The 23,255-nt window shown below is 34.3% G+C and overlaps 1 protein-coding gene and 1 pseudogene across 2 annotated transcripts; both read right to left on the bottom strand.

The window, feature by feature from the left end:
* Positions 1-8,476: 8,476 nt before the first annotated feature.
* Positions 8,477-9,500, bottom strand: LOC306638463 (olfactory receptor 10AG1-like; annotated as a pseudogene). The gene has a single exon. The product of its transcript is annotated as an olfactory receptor 10AG1-like (transcript).
* Positions 9,501-19,379: 9,879 nt separating this feature from the next.
* Positions 19,380-20,323, bottom strand: LOC306639231 (olfactory receptor 10AG1-like; the record flags this gene model as incomplete). Its single annotated transcript, XM_079102627.1, is given in 2 exon segments — positions 19,380-20,242; positions 20,245-20,323. Coding segments are annotated over 2 exon segments (939 nt in total). The 5' UTR covers positions 20,321-20,323.
* Positions 20,324-23,255: the final 2,932 nt, after the last annotated feature.

The raw sequence follows: 23,255 nt of genomic DNA, 5'->3' as shown, positions 1-23,255 counted from the left end.
GAAGATATGGTTGTTACAGAGATAACAGTCACTCAGGACATGCTTAGTACTTCACTAGGGAAAATAGGAAAGATGGCCTAAGAGCATCTCAGAAATTGGCAAGTCCATTCTCATCAAATGCTCAAGGGAATAAAAAGAGTAAAAATTCCTTTGAGAAGAGATCAGTTGGACACCCTGTTTACACAAAGGCTCCTAGGAAGTGATTTCACTGTGCTCAGCCAGCCAGTCTCTCAAAGACTGCTTCAACCTGTGTCCCAGGAGGCTTGGCAACTTCTTGGCAACAGACCTTGGCATCACACACACCACATTGTTCTGGTTCTGCAGGGTTTCAGGGTTAGAGGGCCATGGAGACATCCACTGAGATTTCAAAGAAAGGCCTCAGAGACCAAGCAAAGAGTACGAGCTTCTGAATCCCTTGGGGATGTCTCATAAAGTGTGATATTTAAAGAACTGAGAAGCTTCAGTGGAGACCCTCAGATTAAGAGATGCCAGTGTTGTGAATCATCTTTTCAAGAAAGCTGTAGAAACCCAGTAGACATAATTCAAGAGAAAAGTCATAGACCCTACAACCATCAATGAGATAGGGCCAGAGCTACAGGAGCCCTTTGGAGAGAACATCATGATGTAAAATGCTCCACATACTGAACTTACAGCTATAGAGCTTGTTTTCTCAGCTGGATGTTGGTTTAGCTTTGGTCCCATTCCTTCTTTCTATTCCACTGTTTCTCCCTTGTGGAAAGGAAATGTTTATTATTGTGTGAATTAGGAAGTTTTTATTTTCTTAACAATTTTTAAAATTTATTCTAATTATTTATGCATGACAGTAGAATTCATTTTGACACATCATACCTAAGTGGAGTATAACTTCTCATTCTTGAGATTAAACATGATGTAGAATCACACATGTCATGTAAGCATATATGCACACTGAGTAACAATGTTCAATTCATTTTACTATCATTTCTACCCCACACCCACTTCTCTACTTTTTCTCCCTTCTGTCTAGTCCAAAATAACTCTATTCTCTTCCCACCCCTTATTGTGAGTTAACATTGAATATTAGAGAAAACACTCAGTTTTTGGTTCTTTGGGATTTGCTTATTTCACTTAGAATAATAATCTCCTGTTCCATCCATTTACTGGCAAATATCATAATTTCATTCTTATTTAATTCTTAGTAATATTCCACTGTGTATATACCACAGTTATTTTATCCATTCATCTGTTGAAGGGCATCTAGGTTGGTTCCATAATTTAGCTCTTGTGAATTGAGGTGCTATAAACATTGATGTGGCTGTGTCACTATAGCATGCTGATTTTAAGTCGTTAGGGTATAAATCTAGACATGGGAAGACTGGGTCAAATGATTGTTCCATTCCAAGTTTTCTTAGGAATTTCTATATTGATTTCTAGAGTGGTTCCACCAATTTGCATTCCCACCAGCAATCTGTGAGTGTACCTTTTCCCCAACATTCTCACCAACATTAATTGTTGCTTGTATTTTTGATAGTTGACATTCTAACTGGATTGGAATGGAATCTCAGTGTAGTTTTGATTTGCATTTCTCTAATTGCTTGAGATGTTGAACATATTTTCATATATTTGTTGATCAATTGTATTTCTTTTTCTGTGAAATATCTGTTCAATTCCTTAGCCAGTAATCCATCATCAAGAGTAGCCATAGTCTCAACAGTTGCAGTATTGCCCAAAACTCCAACTCCAAAATCTCATGAGACTCAAGGTGAGATCTTAGCTGTGAGAATGAAAATCAAAAGCAAATTGCATACATCTAATTCCATTATAATAATATATTGCATATATATAATGCCATTATAATTCCATTATAATTAAATACACAGTTTTCATTTTATTTTCACTCTCACAGCTAGGAACTCACCTTGGGTCTCTTGAGAATTTGGACTTGCACTTTGAGGTAATGCTGAAACTGTTAAGACTATGGGGTCTCTTGGCAATTGATGAAATGCATTTTTTCATTGTGTGATAGTCAGGAGCTTTTGAGGTCAGAGATGAAATGTTATGATTTTGATATATTGTGTCCCCCCAAATCTCCTGTTTGAGACAATATATGTACACAGAAGTATTGGCTAAAATAAGTACAATGTTACTTTTTATGTGTTCATCTGTTTATTAATTATACATTTCTCTCTAAAATTAGTTTGAATTTTTCCTCATGCATCATCGAGTACTATTTATTATTTAGAATCAACTAATTACTATATTCTACAAGTTGTAATGTTAACATCAAATTCATTTTAGATGTACAGATGTTATTTAATATTTATTAGATATACAAATATAATTTATTTTCATTGCTATAGATTCCAAAAAGTATTTTTCATATATATATATATATAAATAACAGTAGGTAAATTAAATTTTTAGAAAACTTTATAAATATGATTCTATCTTTTGAATAAGATGTATTTCCCATTTAAAAATATTTTCAGAGGTAAAATGATTACATTTTGAGAGCTATAGTCTAATTAGTGAATTGCTCCACTAACATGGAATAACTGGTGGCAACTGTAGGCAGGTAGGCTGTGACTGAAGGAAGGAGGTCACTGGGGGGCATGCCTACATGATTTGTATGCAAACAAACAGAGAGAGTAGACCTCTCTCTTTGCTTGCTGGTTGCCACGTACAGAGCTGCTTTCCTCTGCCATACACTTCCACCATCATGATCTGTTTCACCTGAGGCTCAGAGAGTTGAAACTGTCTGACCATGGACTGACACTCTGAAATGTGGAGCCAAAATAAACTTTTCCTCCTCCAAATTGTTCTCTTCAGGTCTTTTTGTCATAGGGATGCATAAGTGGATTAAAACATAAGCCAGCCAATTGTTAGTATTTTATCATACCAGCTCAAACAGTCGGAGACAAACAGAAAGATGGCAGAAACATTGTTTGAATTATATTAAAATATTAGCAAAATTGAATGGCAGTGAATTGCCAATAATTTAGAAAAGGCAGATTGTCCTCCACATTAACTCACCTCCCTCTCCTATATGCACTTTTATTGCAGCATCTACAGACTGCTTTGAGCTTCACAATTTCCCTTATTTTTAGAATCATTGGGTAAGAACTAAAGAGAAGGAAAGTTAAAATCCTACACAAGGGTATCCCAGAAGAGTGTACTGATTTGATTAATTATGACTTTTTCACTTTGAATTTATAAAGTGGAGTATTCATTATATGTAATTAGTTTGCGGGAATTCATGACAAATGGAAACTTGGGCAGATGGTCATACTCTTCTATCTCAAGATTCCACACAGTCAATGCAACGTGAAATGTTATGATCTCTTTCATACTGTCTAGTTCATGCTGAAATTCCTTCCCTTCTCCATCTGTTCAAATCGGATTCTGGCAACAAGCATTACTGTCCAAATATTGTGGTACCAGTGATTGTGGAGAGTTAATATCATAGTTTCCACACCTTGACATTATTCTTCATCTTTGCTGCTGAAAATACTAAATATACAAATGAGAAGGAGATGGGATATCTGTGTAGATATGCAACACAATATAATTTAATCTATTTCTGCATAAAACAGGAATTTAGTCTAGATTATTTGTAATGTCCTTTCCAGATAGAACATTCTGTCTCTATGAATTATTATTTTAATCTCATGTGAACCCATCCCCACTACTGAAATGACTTTAATTTGAATGAATTCTTGTTTGTACAAAAAGTTTGTGTTACATCCGTTTTAGTCAGCTCTGTGTTGCTGTGACCAAAAGACCAGAGGAGAACAGCTTAAGGGAGAAAATGTTCATTGTGGCTCTGTTTTCATAGGTTCAGTTCATCATCCACTAACTCAATAGATCTGGGCCTCAGGTGAGGTGGAACATCATTGCAGAAAGTAATAGCAGAGGAAAGCAGTTCAGAACATCACAGTCAGGAAGCAAAAAAAAAAAAAAAAAAAAAAAAGAAAGATCTACACACCAGAAACAAAATATAAACTGCCTAGGATTGCCCCCAGTAATCTCTTTCCTCCAGCTACACCTTACATGACTGCTGTTACTACTCAGTTAATCCGCATCAGTGGATTAGCCCACTGATTAGCTTATACATCTCATCATCTAATCCTTTCACGTCTGAACATTTTTGCATGGTCTCTCACATGAGCTTTGGGGGATACCTTATATATAAATCATTAAAATATCTCTAGTTTTTTTTTTTTTTTTTTTCCTAAATGAAATAAGAGTCAAAAGAATAATGGTGTCAGGGAGATAGTGGTAGCATGGGGGTCATGAGGCCCCAAACTCATAAACATATGTTCTTCAACTGGTCTCTTATTCGAACTTGAAATTTCATAGGTGTGATATCACGGTGGACACACAACTTATTTTGTGCCCAAGTGAATTAAAAATAATACCATGGTGCACTACTATGATTAATTTACAAAAGTCAAAGTGAAAGCATTGAAAATACAAAACACTGGTGAAGATGTGTAACAACCTTCTTGACAGTGGAATGAGAACTGACATTTCACTTCAGAAACCTGCCTGACCATTTCTGCTCTACCTAGATATACAAATGCCACAAGAACCAGTTTTTTCTTAGATTCATGCTCAAGAGAATTGTGCTCTGAGAGACATACCCCGAGATGCAAATTTTTTCACTGTTGCTTTATTTGTAATAGCACACATGGGAAAAAAAACTCAATTTTTAAAAATTTATTACATCAATTCAACAAGCTTTTCTTTAAAATGTCAGGTAGCATATATGTTAGACTTTGGAGACCTGAACACTCTGTCATAACTCAGGTTTACCCTTCTATCATATAAACAGAATTAGGTGGTTTATTAATAACTTTGTGTTTTGAGTCCCCAAAATTTTATGTGCCATATTTTGTCAATTTTAGCTTTATACTAAACAAAAAAATTATGATGTTTATACTGGAATTTTACACACAAATGAGAGTGAATGAATTACCTGCATATCAATCACATTTGGAAATATCACAAACATAAAGTAGAGTGAAAGAAGAACAAAAAGCAAAGAAACATGGAATAGTGTAAAAACTTCATGACTACAATATTCAGCAAAAATACAAAATCGATGGCCATTTCATGATGAATTGGCAGAGACCATACATTACTGGTAATTTTCTTTATTTACATAGTTATGGGTAAACAGAATATATATGAAACTCCAAAAACTCAACACCAAAAATAACAAATATCGCAATTCAAAATGGATAAGAGACCTCGATAGATGTTTTGCAAAAGAAGACGAATGGTCAACAGGCGTGTGTCCACATACTCAACCTACTAATCATGGCAGAAATGCAAACTGAAACATCACCTCACCTTGATAGAACAGACTGTGATCAACAGAACAAAACAATAGTTAGAGAAGATGTAGAGACTAGGGAACACTTGCACAATGCTGGTGAGACTATAAGTTCATGCAGACATTATGAAAAAGTGTATGTGATTTCCTCAAAAAATTAAAAATAGCACTATCATGTGATCTAACAGTCCCTTTTCTGAGTATATATTTAGAGGAAATGAAACCAAAGTATTAAAGGGAATCTGCATTCATGTAGTCATTACAGTACTATTCACAACAGCCAAGAAATACAAACCATCTGAGTGTCCATCAACTGACAGTTGAGTAATCAAAATATTCTGCATACATACAATGGACTACTAGTCAGCCACTAAAAGAATAGAATCCAGGGACTGGGGTTGTGGCTCAGTGGTAGAGCACTTGCCTAGCATATGTGAGGTACTGGGTTCAATTCTCAGCACCATATATAATTAAATAAAATAACCCTCCATCAACATCCAAAAAATATTTTAAAATAGAATCCTGTGATTTGTGATAGTATGGATATATTTGGAGATCATTATGTTAACTGAGGTAAGCCAAGAGCAGATCAGGTATCGCATGATCTCACTCCCACATGGAATCTTAAAAATGTTAATATCACATACATTCAGAGTACATTGCTGGTTAGGAGAAGTAGGGGAGAGTAGCAGGTTACGAGGATAACGGAAAGCTTTCTCAATGAGTTCTCAGATTCACTTACATATGAGAAAGAATTCTGCTGTGCTATTGCACTTCGGGGTGACTAGAGATAGCAATACTGTACTCCATCATTTGAATCCCTAGAAAAATGGGATTTTGAAATTATTCCCAGAAAGAAATCATGAAAGATTTTGGAGATAGATACATCATTTATCATGAAGTAAAAAGTACATAATTTATGTAAATATCAAAATATTACATGGTACATCATTAATATGTGAACTTTAGTGTGTTTACATATCACTTAAAATTGATTAAAATGATCTGTAGTCATAAAGCTATATCATTTTGGTGTCTATACTCAACAAGAAGTACACAGACCTCTTCAGCCTGCTCCTCTCAGTTGTTTTCCTGCTCTGATGAGCATCTCTGCTATCCCTCCACTCTGTCCTCACACCTTCCATTCTACTCTCTGCTCTGAGTTCACATTGTGGGTTACACATAGGAGTGAGATCATAATGTGTTTTTTTCTTCATTGTCTGGCTCACATCATCTACTCTAATGGCCCCCAGTTTTTTCTACATTGCCACAAATGATGCGATTTTCTTCATTTTTAAGAACAAACGATATTCCATTGTGTTTATGCCAGCTTCTATGGATCTGTTCAGCCGTCGATGTACAGTTAGACTTATTCCATGTTCACACTTTGTAATTAATGCTAAAATTAGCATGGCAGTATAGCATACTGACCAGTCTCCTTCAGACGCATATTCACTAGTGTGCTTGCTAGATCATATTGCAATTATATTTCTCATATTCTGAGAAGCCTCCATGCTTTTCTCTATATTGACTGAATTAATTTATATTCTGACAAATGTGTTCAAAGTTTCATGTTCTGCACATCCTGACCAAGACTTTTATCTTTCATCTTTTGATAACAACATTCTTCAGAAGTGAAGTGATATCACCTTGTGCCTTTAATTTGTTTTTCTCTGACAAGTAGTGATGTTGGGTAGTTGCCTTATATAACTGTCACTTTTAGGCCTTGAGGATGTCTGCTTATGTTTTTTTTTTTTTTTTTTTTTCCCTTTTGAAAATTTAGATTATTTGTTTCATTGTATGGAGATTTGGAGTTCTTGATATGCTTTGGATATTAACCCATTAGATTTTGAAAAGGCTCCTTCCCATTCTGTAGGTTGTTTATTCACTCTCATGATTATTTTATAGCTTTGAGCCAAAATTAAGCTATTCTGTAAGTCCAGCAGTGGCTTTATTCATTTTAAAATAAAGGTATCAGCAGAGCTGCATGTTTTTCAGGAGAATAGCCTGAGAAAACCCCTCATTGCTCAATTATTTTATTGAAAGAATTCTGTTCTTTGAGGAAGTTCAACTGTGATCTCTGCTTTCAGTGAGTGTTGGTTAAATGTCATTGGTGGCTTCTCAAAGTCACCACTTTGGCATGTGGTCCATTCATGGAAAGACAGCAAAGGCCGTTGGGTCCTTATTACCTTATTATCTCTCACTTTTACTTCCTTTTTGTCATTGAGTATCTCCGACATACTCTTCTTTGTTCCTTCTCTCTTTTAGGGCACATGTCATCAATGGGATACCTGGATAATTTCCTAAACTCACAGTATGTGATCTGGCCCAACTATGCAAAGTTCCATGTGTCATGTACTTACTGTATACAAAAGCCCCATGAATTAGGATTTTTAGTCTATCACAGTGTTCCAGTGAATTGGATGACTGGTTTATAAGGACTTTATTTGATCAGATCTCTAACTGTTAAAATTATTAACTGGCACATCATATGATATTGCATTCTATGGAAAGTTTGTTAGGCTACCTAGGGCCAAATTCTAATGCATTCATATTAATGAGTGGCTTTAGATGTTTAATTGAGTGAATAACTTATCAGAAAAGAATGTTGTATTTTATTTTGTACTCAGATAGGAAAGGTTAGGGAAGAAAATTAAATGCTCATAAACTTTTATTTTGATATTATCTCTGGATAAATTTAACACTGACACTCAGTGAGTTAAATGTGCTATCCTTGCTTAGTGGTAATATAAAATCTCAAGAGATTGCCAAGAGGCTGAGGTAGACAACAGCAATATCTTTTATGCTTTTCTCATTTAATCACTCTCTTAACAAACATTAGTATTCAACTACAATTGGCAAGTCTATATATTAAATCAAAGGAGAAAAACAACCACTATAACTGTGAATACATAAGAAATTATTTAGGTAAATAATTTGCCAGTTTATTTCAATTGCAAGTCATAACATTGAATTCTGCTCATATAATTTACAAGGGACACGTAACATACATTGCAATTTTATTGATGAGAAAATAATTTTCATTAGATACAAAATACTAAAGATAAATTTATTTGCCTAAGAGATGTCCAAGCAGAGTAAATTTCAGGCAAATGTTCAGAAATAATGCAAATGGATAAGTTAGAAGTGATAAGCATCTCAAAAGGGAAATGTACAGATATGAAATATTTTTCTGATAATTGTGTGATGAGCAATGCAAACCTTCATACATAAACCCGTGATACTATCATTTAAGCAACAGTCTTTCAATGCATCAATCACATCCCTATTCCTAAGGCTGTATATCCTGAGATTAAACGTTGGGTTATTATGGTGTGGAAATGAGAGAGTAGTTAGTTCCTGCAGAATGGTTGGATTTGGGTCTAAGCTAGGTAATGGTACCAGATCAAAAAATAAAATCACAACCACTAGGTGTGGGGAGAAAGTGGAGAATAACTTCACATGTCCTTGGGTGTGAGCAACCTCAGAATAGTAAGAATAATTTTGGTGTAGAGGCAAGTATTAACATAAAAGGGGTTATAATAACCAATATCACAACTACATAGACAGATACCTCATGCACTGAGGTGTCCCCACAGGCTAGCTTGAGAATGGGAGATGTGTCACAGAAGAAGTGGTTGATTTGGTTAGAATGACAGAAATGCAGAGAGAATATTTGCCATGTCTGCCCTACCTGGACTGGCATTCCCCCAAGCCAGGAGCCAGCTGCCAGTTGATGGCACTTCTTTGGGTTCATGACTAGAGGATAGTGCAGAGGTTTGCAGATGGCCACATAGCGGTCATAGGACATCACAGCCAGGAGGAAGCATTCTGCAGTTCCCAGTACAAGGAAGAAGCACAATTGGGTGGCACAGCCCAGTAGGGAGATGCTCCTATCCTGAGTCCAAAGGCTGACCAGCATCCTAGGGAGAGTGACTAAAACATAACAGATTTCCAGAATAGAAAAGTTTGCCAGGAAAAAAAAATACATGGATTTGTGCAGTGCAGGGTCAAGCCTGGTTATTATGATTATGAGGCTGTTCCCAGTGAGGACAACCATGTAAATGATGGAGAACAACCCAGAGAGAAACCCCTGGAGGTATGGAATTTCAGAAAATTCCAGCAGGACAAACTGTACCACTGTGGAGACATAGTCTTCTGCTTCTACCTCTTCATGATTCATCTGTGGGAAAAATTCAGTCAGAAGTAGAAAATTAACTTCATTTTCTGTGGGGGCGCCTGGCTCTCCTTATAGTGCTTGACAGAGTTCCACTGAAGGATGATTGCAAAGTCTTATCCTAAAAGGATTGCATGCCAGATGTATGCCTCCCTAGCTTGGAGTTTTCCTAATAATATACTACTCACTTCAGTCTGGGGATCTTGGTAGAGGTGATGGGAATAATTCTACAAATTTCCAGAAAAACATCATGGAGACAAAACACATGTTGAAACCCTGTGATGATTAACCTCACTACAGCAGAATGTTTTATTATGTTAAAAACCAAACACTACATTTACTGGCACAGCCAGAACCTGTTGGGGCACAGAAACTTATAGATAACAATGTTTCCCCAAGTTCTAAGCACAAAGCACCTCCCACAGTAGATACTAGATATGGACCAGCTTATTTTTATCAATGGCAAGCCCTGGTGATTAAGTAAGGATAATCTGTAAGGTTACTGTTTTCTCATAATCTTTCAGTAAAAACCATTTCTGCCTATGCTTTGGAAACTTCTTTGATTTTGTTAGTCACAAGCCTGTCATCAAAGCCTGAAAAAAAATTTATATAAACCCAGCCTTCCCAGAATAAAGTGGGAATGATTGCACCAGAACTAGTCTGTGTCTCTCATTCTCCATCCATCGCTGACACTGTCTCCCTGGGACCCCTTACCAGTGTGGTACCCATGGACCCCTGCTGGGGCTGGACCCCGGCAATTTTCCTTTTGTTTTCTTAATGTACACTGAAGATGGCATGCTTTTCAAATTTCCCAGTTATCTATAAGATAAATTCATACAGTCCTGAAATTGTGGTGAAGATTTTTTTAAATTCTAAGTATATTTATAAGAAATATTCAGTATTATTTTCTGATGAGTGTTATTACACCTCCCTCCTGTGTCTTTGATGAGGCATTTCACTTTATTTTCATTTGAATCCCCAGAAGTCTAAATCTGAATCCAGGTTCAAGAGAAACAATAATTCTACTGTTTGAGATTATGTTTTCTGTTTTCCTAATGTAGTTTTTGATTAATTATCAGGTCAAAATTAAATTTATGAGATCATAGTTCTTTATTTCTAATAATTTTAGGGTAGAGTATATTTGATCTTTGAAATTTGATTTTATATATTTTCAAAGACTGTTTTAGCTTTGATATTTTTCATACTCTTTTATAAAAGTTAATTATTAACAGTACAGCAAATATAATGCAGTACTATTTAATCTTTAAAACTCTGTGTTCATTTACTATAAGGCCTATGAAATCAGAAGTAACAGATCTCATTCAGATTTTGTAGTATAAATCAATGTTGATAGGATTACTTAGAATCTGGAGATTGAGTAAGAACCTTTAAGATGGTTTTCCTAACCAGGAAATCTCAATAGTAATGATACAGGATCATTAGCACATGTGGTCTAGGAACCAGTCCTAACTACAATGTGCACCTCTTTATTCTTAATGCAGATCTACTGTATACATAAGACATTAAAAGCAAGTCTTCTGGAGATTTCCTAAATCTTACATGTCCTTAGCAATGGTTGGTCTTCTACAGAGTTCATTTTTTCCATTCAGTCTATTCCCTTGCTTGTGTATGTGGTGAGTTCATGCTTGAGTGTGTTTGAATGCTTTGTTTATTTGCATTATGAATGAATTACTTTTTATTTCTTGGCCTTTATTATAACTATAATATTATATGTGATACCATATACAATATGTTATATGAGATATTGTATAGTTTTCCAAAAACTTTGATTTGCTGACTTCTTGGTAAATTATAAATGAGTCAACTAATTGAAGTAATGCCCAAGACTTAAGTACAAGTTCATGGATTTCTGAGTTTGTATGCATGCCTCGTGTGTACGTATACATGTTTGTGTGCTTGGTTATGTAGAAATTATTATATTTTTATTTACTCTTGCAGAAGAAATCCATAATTTCATTATTGCTAAATAATTTCCATATTAGTAATAAATGATTTAAATACAAGAGAATTAACTGCAATAAGGACAGATACCACTAATCTTATTCTAAAACTGTTAAAGTGTGTATGGTGGTCAGGATTTCAGCTTCGAAAAAAAGATGTAAATGAAGAAAGAACAAAGTCCATGCTGAACTTCGGCATCCTATGGACTTTCTGTAACTGACCATAGGAAAATCAAATAATAATTTCTTGTTCTATCTTCAACAGGTCATCAAATATTGAAGTCCTAAAGGTTTCTTTCAACTTATTCCATAATTGTACGATGACTCTGAAATGAAAATTTGATATTACAATTTCAAAAGGTGTAACTGAGACTCTAAGAGGATCACAAACTACCAGATGATAGGTGGCTGTTTACTATTATTGCAAGGATATGAAACTACCCGCTAAGTATTTTTCCTGTTGCAACAAAATAAAAAAAATTAAACATTATTATTTTTATTATTATATTAATGTAGCCTAGATATTAATACCGGACAATTATAAAATTGTTGCTTGAGTCATTATTTCCTTGTGGACTTTCATAGGTTGTGTTCTTACATTTGATTATTCTACCTTAATATTTTTAGATATTGCCATTCTCTTCTCTCTCTCTTTGCTTCATCTGCTAACTCTCATGCGTTTTGCACATTGCAATCTCCTTTGGCTCTTATTTCCTCTGTTCAAGTAGGAGTATACATTTATAAGCAAATTACAACCAAGCTTCAAAAATATAATGAGCAAGAGCCATATGAACAGAAAGAAGTTGCACTTCCTCTATAGCCACTGAAATCTTACCTTTTCTTTTCTTTTCTTTCCTTTCCTTTTCTTTTTACTAGGTGGGAGAGTCTTCAATTTCCATTTGTGAAATGAACCAGCAATTTCATGAATATTTAACGTAATTCTTCATGTACCACTGTATGTGAAGGAAAAAAATATTATAATTTCTATTATTCAGAAGGTTTAGGTGGGAGGATGAAAAGTTTCAGACCAGTTTGGGCAACTTGTCAAAACCTTATCTCAAAATAGAAAAGAATAAAGATCTGGGGGTGAAGCTCAATGGTAGAGTGCCCCTGGACTCAATATACAATACCTAAAAAGAGAAATATTATGATTACTCACAACTATTCAAATTGTTCTTAAACTCTAAACACAATTTGGCTTAGGAAGCCTCCTCAAATCACTCAACGTTATTGTTGCTATCTCTAACGTTTAGAAACTTTAGAAACATCTATTTATAGTACTAAGAGAGAAAATTTCTAGTAATTAACCTAGATGTATCCCTGTTTGTTTTGGTTCAGATACTTCATGTTTATTTAACTGTTACCCTCTCTGAAACAATGATCTTCTTTAGTACAAATAGTGTGGAGTTAAATTAGAGCTTCTATAATCCATAACACATTCAAATCAAGTTGATGAAATGACATTAAAGATAAGCAATAAAAGTAGATATCAGTGTACATAAGATAGAAGGATGTGTTTCTGTCAGAAATCTCTAATGATAAAAAAAGCATATTACATTTCTCTAGCATTTTTAAATTCTTTTATCATGCATTTGGACTCTTCACAAGCAGGAACCCTCTTAATAGTAGTAGAATGCAAAGCATTTTAATACTGTGTATTCAATATTTTTCTAACCCATTATATACAATTGGATTTTCGAGAGATATGCTTTCCAGATATTGTTAATGTAAAATAAACACATGCTTAACACATAATTATTTAGCAAACATTAGCACCTTAAACAATGATGTAAACAATAATCTTTCATGTTGCCTCTTTTTATTGAAAAGGATAATAGCATCTAACAATAGCAAACATCACAAGTACAAATATAATCTGAAAAGCATGTTTAATTGAAAAAAGTAACCAACAACAAAGTATTCCTTTTAAATTCTAAATATTTATTATTGCTCATGCTAATAAAGACACGAGTAGACCTGAAAATAAATTCTATTGTCAGAGTAGTTCATGCATATCTATTTTAGAATTACTTTAATTATAATACTTACTTTCTTGATTGGTAAAGGATACAAAGTAATAAAGAACTTTGTCCTTTTGATAACTTAGGAATTTACCTTTTTCTGTAACAGAGGGTAAACCCTTCTAATGTATATTCTACTGTCAGGATAGTAAAAAAACAAAAAAGTGCTCCGGAGGTAGGAAATAGCGACTGCCCTGGGAATAAATCCTTTCCTAGTTAGCTCAAATTGAGGAAAGCATTTCCCTTCTACTCAAGTTTTGTGAACAAACTAACATGAATGGCTATACCACCCCTCATATTCTCAGTCTCTCTTCTTTCTGTGGTTATTAAGACATATAAACACTGAAAAATCTGAAATTTATAACTTCATTTTAATTATGATACAAATGAAGTATTCTAACAAGCTGCAAATGAATCAGTGCCCTCTGTTAGAAAGAAGTTTGTGTCATGAATGTTCTCAAGAGTTTCAAGGTGCTTAGGCAGTCTCAGTATCTTCCACGTGAATCTGCCTTCTGTGTGTCCACATTGAGAGGTTAGTCCTCGTGATCCCCCATATAAAGAAAGACGGTGAAGGGGAAGGAAGACTAGTATTTGCTTTTCTTGGAAAAGTCATGTAGACTTTCGAGGAAGAATCCCCAGTGTAAATTTAGTTATCGGGACTATAACAACCTGGATAGGATGCTATAAAATGTAATTTCAGGATGGATTGCAGTGTGACCAACTATGATTCCCTATTTTTATCATTAATTGCCTGAACTTGTCAAAACCTAGAATTTCAACAAATTATTGCTTGAGTTTCCAGTCAAGGAGCTCCAGGTATCCACACACAAACACACTTAGACACACATGGTCAAAGGGGACAATATTAGATCCAACCACAGGAACAATACACACACACACGCACACACACACACGTCGTGTCTGTTCACACTATATATAAATACATATATATTTATATATATATGTGTGTGTGTTTTTTGGTTAAATGAAAAATACACTTCAGGAACGTATGCCTTCCTCATTTCCAAACTTTGAAAGCTATAACTATTCAAGGGTTCTATATTTATTTACCTATGTTGAGTGATAATTTTGTGATCAATTAATTTTAGCCATTAAATTTTACATGAAACATTAATTTTTGTTTCAAATATCACTTGAATGTTGTACATTGTTTAATTAGGCCATGTCTTTCTCATCCTGCTATGTTATATATATTTTCATATATTTTATGTACATTTTCTTTGTCAGATATGTGATTTGCCAATATTTTCCTGAGTCTATAGTCTGTTTTTATATTTTTCTAAGACTTCTAACCCAGAACAAAATACTTAATATTGATGAAGTCTAATTTATATATAAAGATTTTTTTTTTTTTTGGTTGGTGCTTTTGGTAACATTCATGATATACGTCCATGCATAGTGACATATATTTTTTCATACGTCTTCTTCCAACAACTATATTTTTAAACCTTCTACATCTAAATCAATAAGACATTTTGAGTTAGATTTCTTGAAGCAAGAATTTTAAGTTTACAGTTTTTGTGCATAGAAGTTCAAGTTTCTTAAGAAAAGTCTTTGCGTACTTCTCAAATACTACGTACAACAACAATGCACCAACAACATTTTAAGAAAATTAAACTACCCTGAATAAGAATAGAGAAAATTTTCTGCATTTTACATGAGACAACTTTCTTTACCCACTTTGAGTTACATGGAACAGATATCTACCAGGACTCCACATGCCAGAAAGGTTAGCTCTTCTCTGATTATTATAGAAGTTTCATGTAATTCAAGCAGCATATAGCAATGAAATTTCCTGGATTATTACTATAAATGATGTCAATCTCAGTACGAAATCATCAAGACTAGGGTAAAAGTATTGTTATACCTGGGTGTCCATAGACTTCGGGACACATTAGTCAACAATTTAACAGGAGTTTCTGGAGAATGAGAAAATAAGTGGATACTATTGAAATCCTAATCATTGTAGTGATCTGAATGACTGGGTGCAAGTGCAAGCCCACAGACACGCTCAAGGCTGTCCCAAGAGGGATCTGGTGAATGATTGTGTACATGCAGAGAGTACAATTCAACCAACATTGCAAAGTTCCTGAAATTTTAATTCATTTTTCAAGCCAGTCCCAGATTCATCATAAATGAGTGTTGGAAACCTCCCTAACTAGGGTATTTAAGGACAAGGTCATTGTCTTTTCACTAAGCTATACTAGTCAATGGGGACTACTTAGGAGTTCAGATATTGGAATATAAGCAATGATAATTAATAATAATGATGATAATAATAATAATGACCAGGTTTTATCAGTAGTTTCACAACATAAAGAAACGAGATTCTGCAAAATTAGTCCAGGCAAGACAAAACAAACAAATGTCACAACAACTTTTCTAAATGGTACTAGAATCTGAAGTTGCTATAGTGTGTTTAGAAATTGTTCAGTTTTAACCAGACTTTATGAAATATGTAACTAAACAAGAATTGCAACCTGTATACAAAACAAATTCAATAACATTGTTCAAAGCAGGTTGCTGCTTGAAGCCTATCCTATGAGAAATATTAAATAAGTCTTAGAGATGAACAGAAGTGACACCAGAAAGCAAGTCAAAATTACTAAAAACAAAGAGAGCCTTTGTGAGGCTAATTATACCAGGAATTATAAGGCATAGTGTTTAAGTATTTTCTATTTTTCCACTTAAATAAAGTAGTAATTCCAAATCAAAAATTAAAAACTGTGATTTTGCATATATTACAACTGATTCTGAAAAAGATAATATGAACCAATTTTATCACAAACAATTGCACAGCTAGGCAAATCAACTACTGAATGACATCACACCAAAAATGATGTGCAATAATGTGAAATAAAATATCCATATAGACTACTAATGAGTAATTTAATTAAAAATTAAAAAACATCACTGCCTAAAATGCCAAGTACCAGATGGCCTCACTAATGATCTATTTCTTCTTCCTACTTTCAATTTTTATCATCAATTTTAATGCTTTTATACTGCATTATAATATATGTATGATTATATGTAATAGTTGGGTTTATTTTGATATAATCTTACTGGCATGGATTAATTTGTTCCATTTCCATTCCCAATGTCTTGTTTTATCCCTTCCCTCTTCCCTTTCTGTAAAGATCATCAAACCAAAATATCATTTTCATAAAGTTCAATAATATATATGTATATATAATAAGGATGATTGAGAATGATAAAGAGATTCATCACAAATAGTAAATTAAGATGAAAAAAAGGAAATTTCACATCAGAACTCATAGATATATTTAAAGCACTAATGAAAACACTCCTAATAACTTTAAAACTATAAATATGCCAGATAGATAAAAAGAATTCCTTAAAATCCACAAACAGTCTTCCTTTCTCAAAATGAAATAGATCATTTGTATAGTCCATCTAACTAGCAGGGAAATTTATTTTTTTATTTAAAAGGGCCAAGAATCAAACTGAAGTGGTGTATGAAGGTCTTCAACAAGACCGGATGTTGCAAGTAATTTAATTCAGAGAAAGGTCAAAATTCTCAGGGTCCTTTCTTCAGCTGCTACATTATATTTTTTCTGCTACATTATTTTCTAATTGTATAATTATGACCTCATGAAAATTGACTTAATAAAAAAATGTATGGGCATCGTTTACCTGTTTCTATGTGACACTCAGGAATAACCCTAGAGCTGACTTCTGTCACAATGCAGCCCCTTCCTGGGACTTGACTCAAGCGCACTGGTGAGGGAATAGGTTCCCAGGGGAGGGACTCTGAGCCGCACTTCTGGTTGTTCATTTAGTTTAGAAAGAAAAATGGCCAGATGTGTACCCATCCATGGGTTAAGGTAACGGTGTGAGTGAATAATCTGAGATTTGGAAGGAAATTAAATTGAAAATTTGATCATTAAGAAGTCTTTATTAAAGACACATAAACATACTTCTCTCATCAAAAAAAAAGTGAAGGTATTTGTGAACCATGTGAATGTTTTTCAAAGGTTAACCTCAGCTGAGGAGGTTTTGAATCATCAGATGGGCAAGGAAACCCATTCTGTGATTACCAGCAGCCTCTTTCCCAGTTACCATTAGTATTGTCCCACTGGGCTGCTGTGCCCAAATGACCATGCAGACATGGGCCAAGCTATGCATGGACACCGCCACACTAACTTCCCATCGTCATCCTAAATCTGATTAGAGCCACTGATGAACAGCCAATCTGTCAGAAAGCAGGGATTAACCACAAATTCCTGGTATGATATCATTTCTGGGGGGCCCTCCCAGCTCTCTAATGGCAGGTTGAATACATTGGATATATTTCACCATGATAAAGCCCTGTGGTCACTAGAGGAGACATGCTTCTTCACAAACTCTCTTCTCTCAAACAGTGTCTCATTCTATAGTTCCAAAGGTGGAACAGTAAAGAATGGAAAGACTCCTCAAGTTCTGTTTTCACTCCATTCTGAAAGGCAATAGCCTGTGATTTGTCAATTCTTCCTGGAAATTATTTTTTCTGAAATTATTCTTACTATATTTTTTCTTTCCTTATCATTCTTCTATTACCAATCATTTATGTTAGATTTTAGTAGCTTCTGATAGAGGCTTTATCTGAGATTACTGGTGATTTACTCATGCTTTTCTTGATCTCAGCTGAGGTAGACTTCTTGGGTTGTCATTTAGGTTGTTGACACTTATTCTGGATGTCTTCTGCTACACAGAAGGAGTACCACATTTTCTTTCCACTTTGGGTTAGGCATCTCCATATAAATGTGCTAAGAAAGAATATTCACTTAAAGGAAAATGCTTTAAGAACAGGGGCAAACTTTACATTTGGTTAAATCATAAATCCTGGTGACAGGTCACGGTTTCCCAGAAATATGTTACCTTTGTGCAACAGTAATAAGTTTACCTGTATCAATATAAATTTTAAAATATCACAAAAAACTATTAGATTCTCTTTTATCCACAATGGATATTAAGTTATCATTTGCTTGTTTACTACATAAATAGCACAAATTAATAATAAACTCTGTGAAACAACAGAGAAAAATTATTCTCAGATAAACCTAGTAATTATAATTTTAATTCATCATTTTCAGTGTGTACAGTGTAAAAGTGTGATATACCAGTGATTTTATAGCAGATACTTGCTTTCATAAAATATGTAATTATCTTTCCTATTCAACTCTATCTCCTAACTCCCCAAGATTTCATTTTGAAAAACAAATTGTCAGCATTCATTAAAAATACTTTGTCAGTTATTTACAGAGTTCTCCTTCTTCCAGTTCTTCAGATTACATGTGTATATTTTAATAACTTTCATTATAATATGATATGATTACAATATAGGAATATTAATTTTTAAGGGTACATAAACCATGCATAATGTTCACCAACATCATTTATGAAAATATATTTTCATTCTTCTAACAAATGGTTTCTCTGAATAGTCAATTGTTAGTTGAAAATATGTGTGCATATGTGTGTGTGTCAGTGTGTGTTCTTCATTTAATGTCCATTATCTACCTTTTCTAAAAATGGTTGTAACAAATCTATGGATGTGAATGACATGATTTTCAATAAGTAGTACAACAGAGTCTGTAAATAGTAGTATCATTACAGTAAGAGCTGTTAATAGTATGTTGAGAATAGGTGTTGCACAAACATACAAAAATAAATAATTATCAATGCAATGATTTAAAATTTGATGAAACATATATCACCCATAGAGATGAAGACAGAAACATCTCTCAACATAGAAAAAAATTTGAAAATAGTATTGAAGAAATTCGTAAGAAACAGAGCTAAAAATATACACCACTTGAAATTTTATTACAAATGGAGAAAAAAGCAAGCTCTGAAAATATATGCTTTCGTCAAGTAAACTATTTAAATAATAATTTTTTCAATGCCAATATGACATCTTTGTTCCTTAAGCTATATATAATAGGGTTAAATGTGGGAGTCACAATAGTATAGAAAAGAGAAAGCACTTTGTCAGTTTCTGCTGAATGACTAGCCTCAGGTCTGAAATATGTAATAATGGCCGATCCGAAGAATAATAGCACCACTGTAAGATGAGATGAGCAGGTGGAAAAGGCTTTGGCCCTGCTTGTGGCTGATGGCAACTTAAGAACTGTAGATATGATTTTGCTATAAGATACAAGTATTAACAGAAATGGGGCAGAAACGAACATCACAGCAGCCACAAAGATCATGAGCTCATTAGTGAAGGTTTCCCCACAAGCCAGCTTAAGCACTGGGCGGATGTCACAAAAGAAATGGTTGATTACATTGGAAGCACAAAATGGCAGAGAGAAAACCTGGAGGGTCTGCCCTGCCTGGACAGGAATTCCAGTGATCCAGGAGGCAGCCACTAGCTGGAGACAGACCTTGTGGGTCATGACCAGAGGATACTGCAGAGGGTTACAAATGGCCACATAGCGGTCATAGGCCATCACTGCCAAAAGGAAACATTCTGCTGCTCCCAGAACAAGAAACCAGAACATTTGTGTAGCACAGGCAACCAAAGAGATGGTCCTTCTCTGGGTCCCGAGATTCATGAGCATTCTGGGGAGAGTAACTGAAACATAACAGATCTCCACAAAGGAAAAATGGCCAAGGAAAAAGTACATGGGGGTGTGGAGAGCAGGTTCCACTTTGGTTATTACCATTATAGTTCCATTGCCCAGCAGGATGATCATGTAGATGACAAAGAACATTCCAAACAGAAGCCACTGGAGATGGGAACATCAGCAAACCCCCAAAGGACAAATTCCATCCATGCAGTTAGATTTCCTTCTGGTGTTTTTACCTGGTGTTTCATCTGTGGAAAGCAAATCTCAGCATGTGCTTCTCACTTTACCTTCAGGGATAGGTGCTGCTCTGTAAATGAATTTGGTCATCCAGAGCAATACTCAAGGCCACTGGGATTGTTTGTGCTTCCAAAATATGAATTCTTACACATTCCACCTTTTCCTACCTTAGACCCTATGGGTGATCACTGTACACATTGCCCTGAAATTTCTTCAGAATCATCCCAGGGTACCTCCTTGTCAATAATTCAGGATAATCCAAATTACGCGTAGTCATCTGTAGTACTGGCAACTCCTGAGGAAGAATTCAGAGGTCTGCTGTGGTATCTCGAGTTTAATTAATTACATTTAATTAGGTTATTTAATTGCATTTCATGAAACTCCTCTAGAATGTTTTGTGTATTTTGTCAGGCATGCTTCAATCACACTGTATCATAGATTACCTTTTCCCACAGTTTTAAAAATTGTATTTATTTATATTTTTGGTGGAGCTGGTACTCATACCTACATCCATACAGCTACACTCTCAGCTCTCATAGCTCAAAATTTAATGGTTATTTAAAATCATTAAAATCGTATATAACAATGGGGTACCATGTTACGTGTGATGCATGAATGCATTGCAAAATATTTAAATCACGTTACACATCTATTGCCACAAACATTATTTCCTTATTGTGAAATTTTCATGATCATTTTTTTCTAACTTTTCAAATTAAAGTACTTCTTTTTATTGTAAACAAATGGGGTACAACTTGTTTCTCTGGTTGTACATGAAGTAGAGGCGTACCATTTGTGTAATCATACATTTACATAGGGTAATTGCATCTTATAGAAGAAAAAGTAGGTCCAAATCTTCATCATGTGAGTTTAGGATCAGGCTTCCTTAACATGACCCCCATAGCACAAGAAATAAAAGCAAGAATCAATAACTGGGATAGATTCAAACTAAAAAGCTTTCTCTCAGCCAAGGAAACTATCAGCAATGTGAAGAGAGAGCCTACAGAGTGGGAGAAAATCTTTGCCACACATACTTCAGATAGAGTGCTAATTTCCAGAATATATAAAGAACACAAAAAACTTTACACCAAGAATAAAGTACATTTTTATGTGGACATTTCAACTGTCCATTTCTTCCCATCGATTAATTTTAACATAATGCCTTATTATATTTTCCACAATTATAGGAAGTTGCAAAATTGAGAATATTTTATGACCAAAGGAAAAATGCATCCTTCAGTAGGATATTAAGTGGGAAGTACCACAGGATTTTACTTAGTATGGGAACTTGGATAGAATCAATTAAGAAAGTAACTGAGGGAAACCAGGATGGGGAGTGAGGTATGTGATCATGTGCATGGCTATGGCACATGTATATAAAAGAGACTGGCCACTATCTTAAACTCCATGTCCAGGGGACCAAAGTCTTTGCTGTTCTAAAAATGAAAAACAAAAACAAAAAAAAAAAAACCCCAAACCAAAAATCTTTAACAAACTTTCCAATTTTCATTTTTTTTTTTTTTTTTTTAGATAATAACATATTGAGACTTGATAATGATAGACAATTGTTGAAGTTGACTCCTTTGGTAAAATAATTAAGAGGTACTCCTTCGTTCTCAGGGGCCATTTAGTAAGTGCCCAATTCTAAAAGGTACTGCTAGTTTAGATATGTGCCAAGGTGTCTTCTGCTTCTGGCTCTTCACTAATCCCAGCCTTGCCTGTCATTCCTCCAAACCTGCAGCTTTGGACCTTGTCCCCAAAACACAAAATAAGGGTAGTCATGGAAGTGTAACGGAATCCTACCTCAATGGTTTGGAATTGAATTACAGCTCCTCTTCCTACTGGTGTGAGATTCATGCAAATTGCTCTATTCCCTGTGCCACGGGTCTTCAAAAAAAATAGTCTACGAGTTGTACCCAGACTTAGGATTAGTATGTCAGTTACTGATCTTAATATATGTGAAGCAGCTTTAGAGGGCATGATATTCATGTAAGCCTATTTAAATGCTGCTTATTCTTTTTAAGATTCTTTTAATTTTATTCAATTTCCAGCAACAGGGGAAAAACATTTTAAAATTCTTATTCTTTTCCATGACCTATATATATATTGTGGGCATAGAAAGAGATCTTTGAATAATCTTCTAAACTTATGGAATTCCAGAACTCTCAATATGAAATATCCATAGCTTCTCTGTCACATTGTTGTTTATATTCTTATCTCTATTCTGTGGTTTTACTACCCAAAATACAAATGACTCCTCAGCCCAGTGTGTTGAAATTTGGTCCAATTTTTCTGTATGCCTTTTATTATCAGTAAATGATCTGAGAGGTAAAGACTATAACTATTTATTATGTCGGAGCAAGACAGATTGTAAAAAAGTGGTTGTCCACCTTTTATAGTGCTCAATATTTTACTCAGAAATGATTAAAAGTAAAAGACACTTTTAAAATTATCCCTCTTAAGAGAAAGAAAATAAAAAGAATTCAACCTTTATTGTTATGGTGAAAGGCAATATTTTAAAATAATAATTTCCTATTACAATAACTTTCATGATAAATATAATCTAAATTAATGTTGTAAAACCCCAACATTTGTTACGAAGTTATTAGTACCTAAAAATGAAATGAATATTATTTCAATTAGAGGAAGCAAGGTAGAAAGAGCAGAAATTTGTCAATATGCTCAAATAAAATTATACTGCCCTTCATTTTGGTACATGTTTATGTTTGTATTAGCCAAACATAAAAAAACTTAATGCTCTAGTTTGTCTCTTTTAAATTCAAGCTCCTATATTCAGAAAAATCCAAGAGATTAAAGTAATAAGTAATTATATCAAGTGGGGACAATGACTACAATCTCCCTAAGCTTCAACTCTGTGTGTATATTTCCTGCACATTAACAACTTAAATTCTAAATTAAAATTAAAGAAAAAAAAATACATCCTAT

This window comes from Sciurus vulgaris (genome assembly GCF_902686455.1).
Source record: "Sciurus vulgaris genome assembly, chromosome: 11".
NCBI lineage: Eukaryota > Metazoa > Chordata > Mammalia > Rodentia > Sciuridae > Sciurus > Sciurus vulgaris.
The sequence above is the reverse complement of the archived record's forward strand: the minus strand, read 5'-3'. Positions and strand labels throughout refer to the sequence as shown.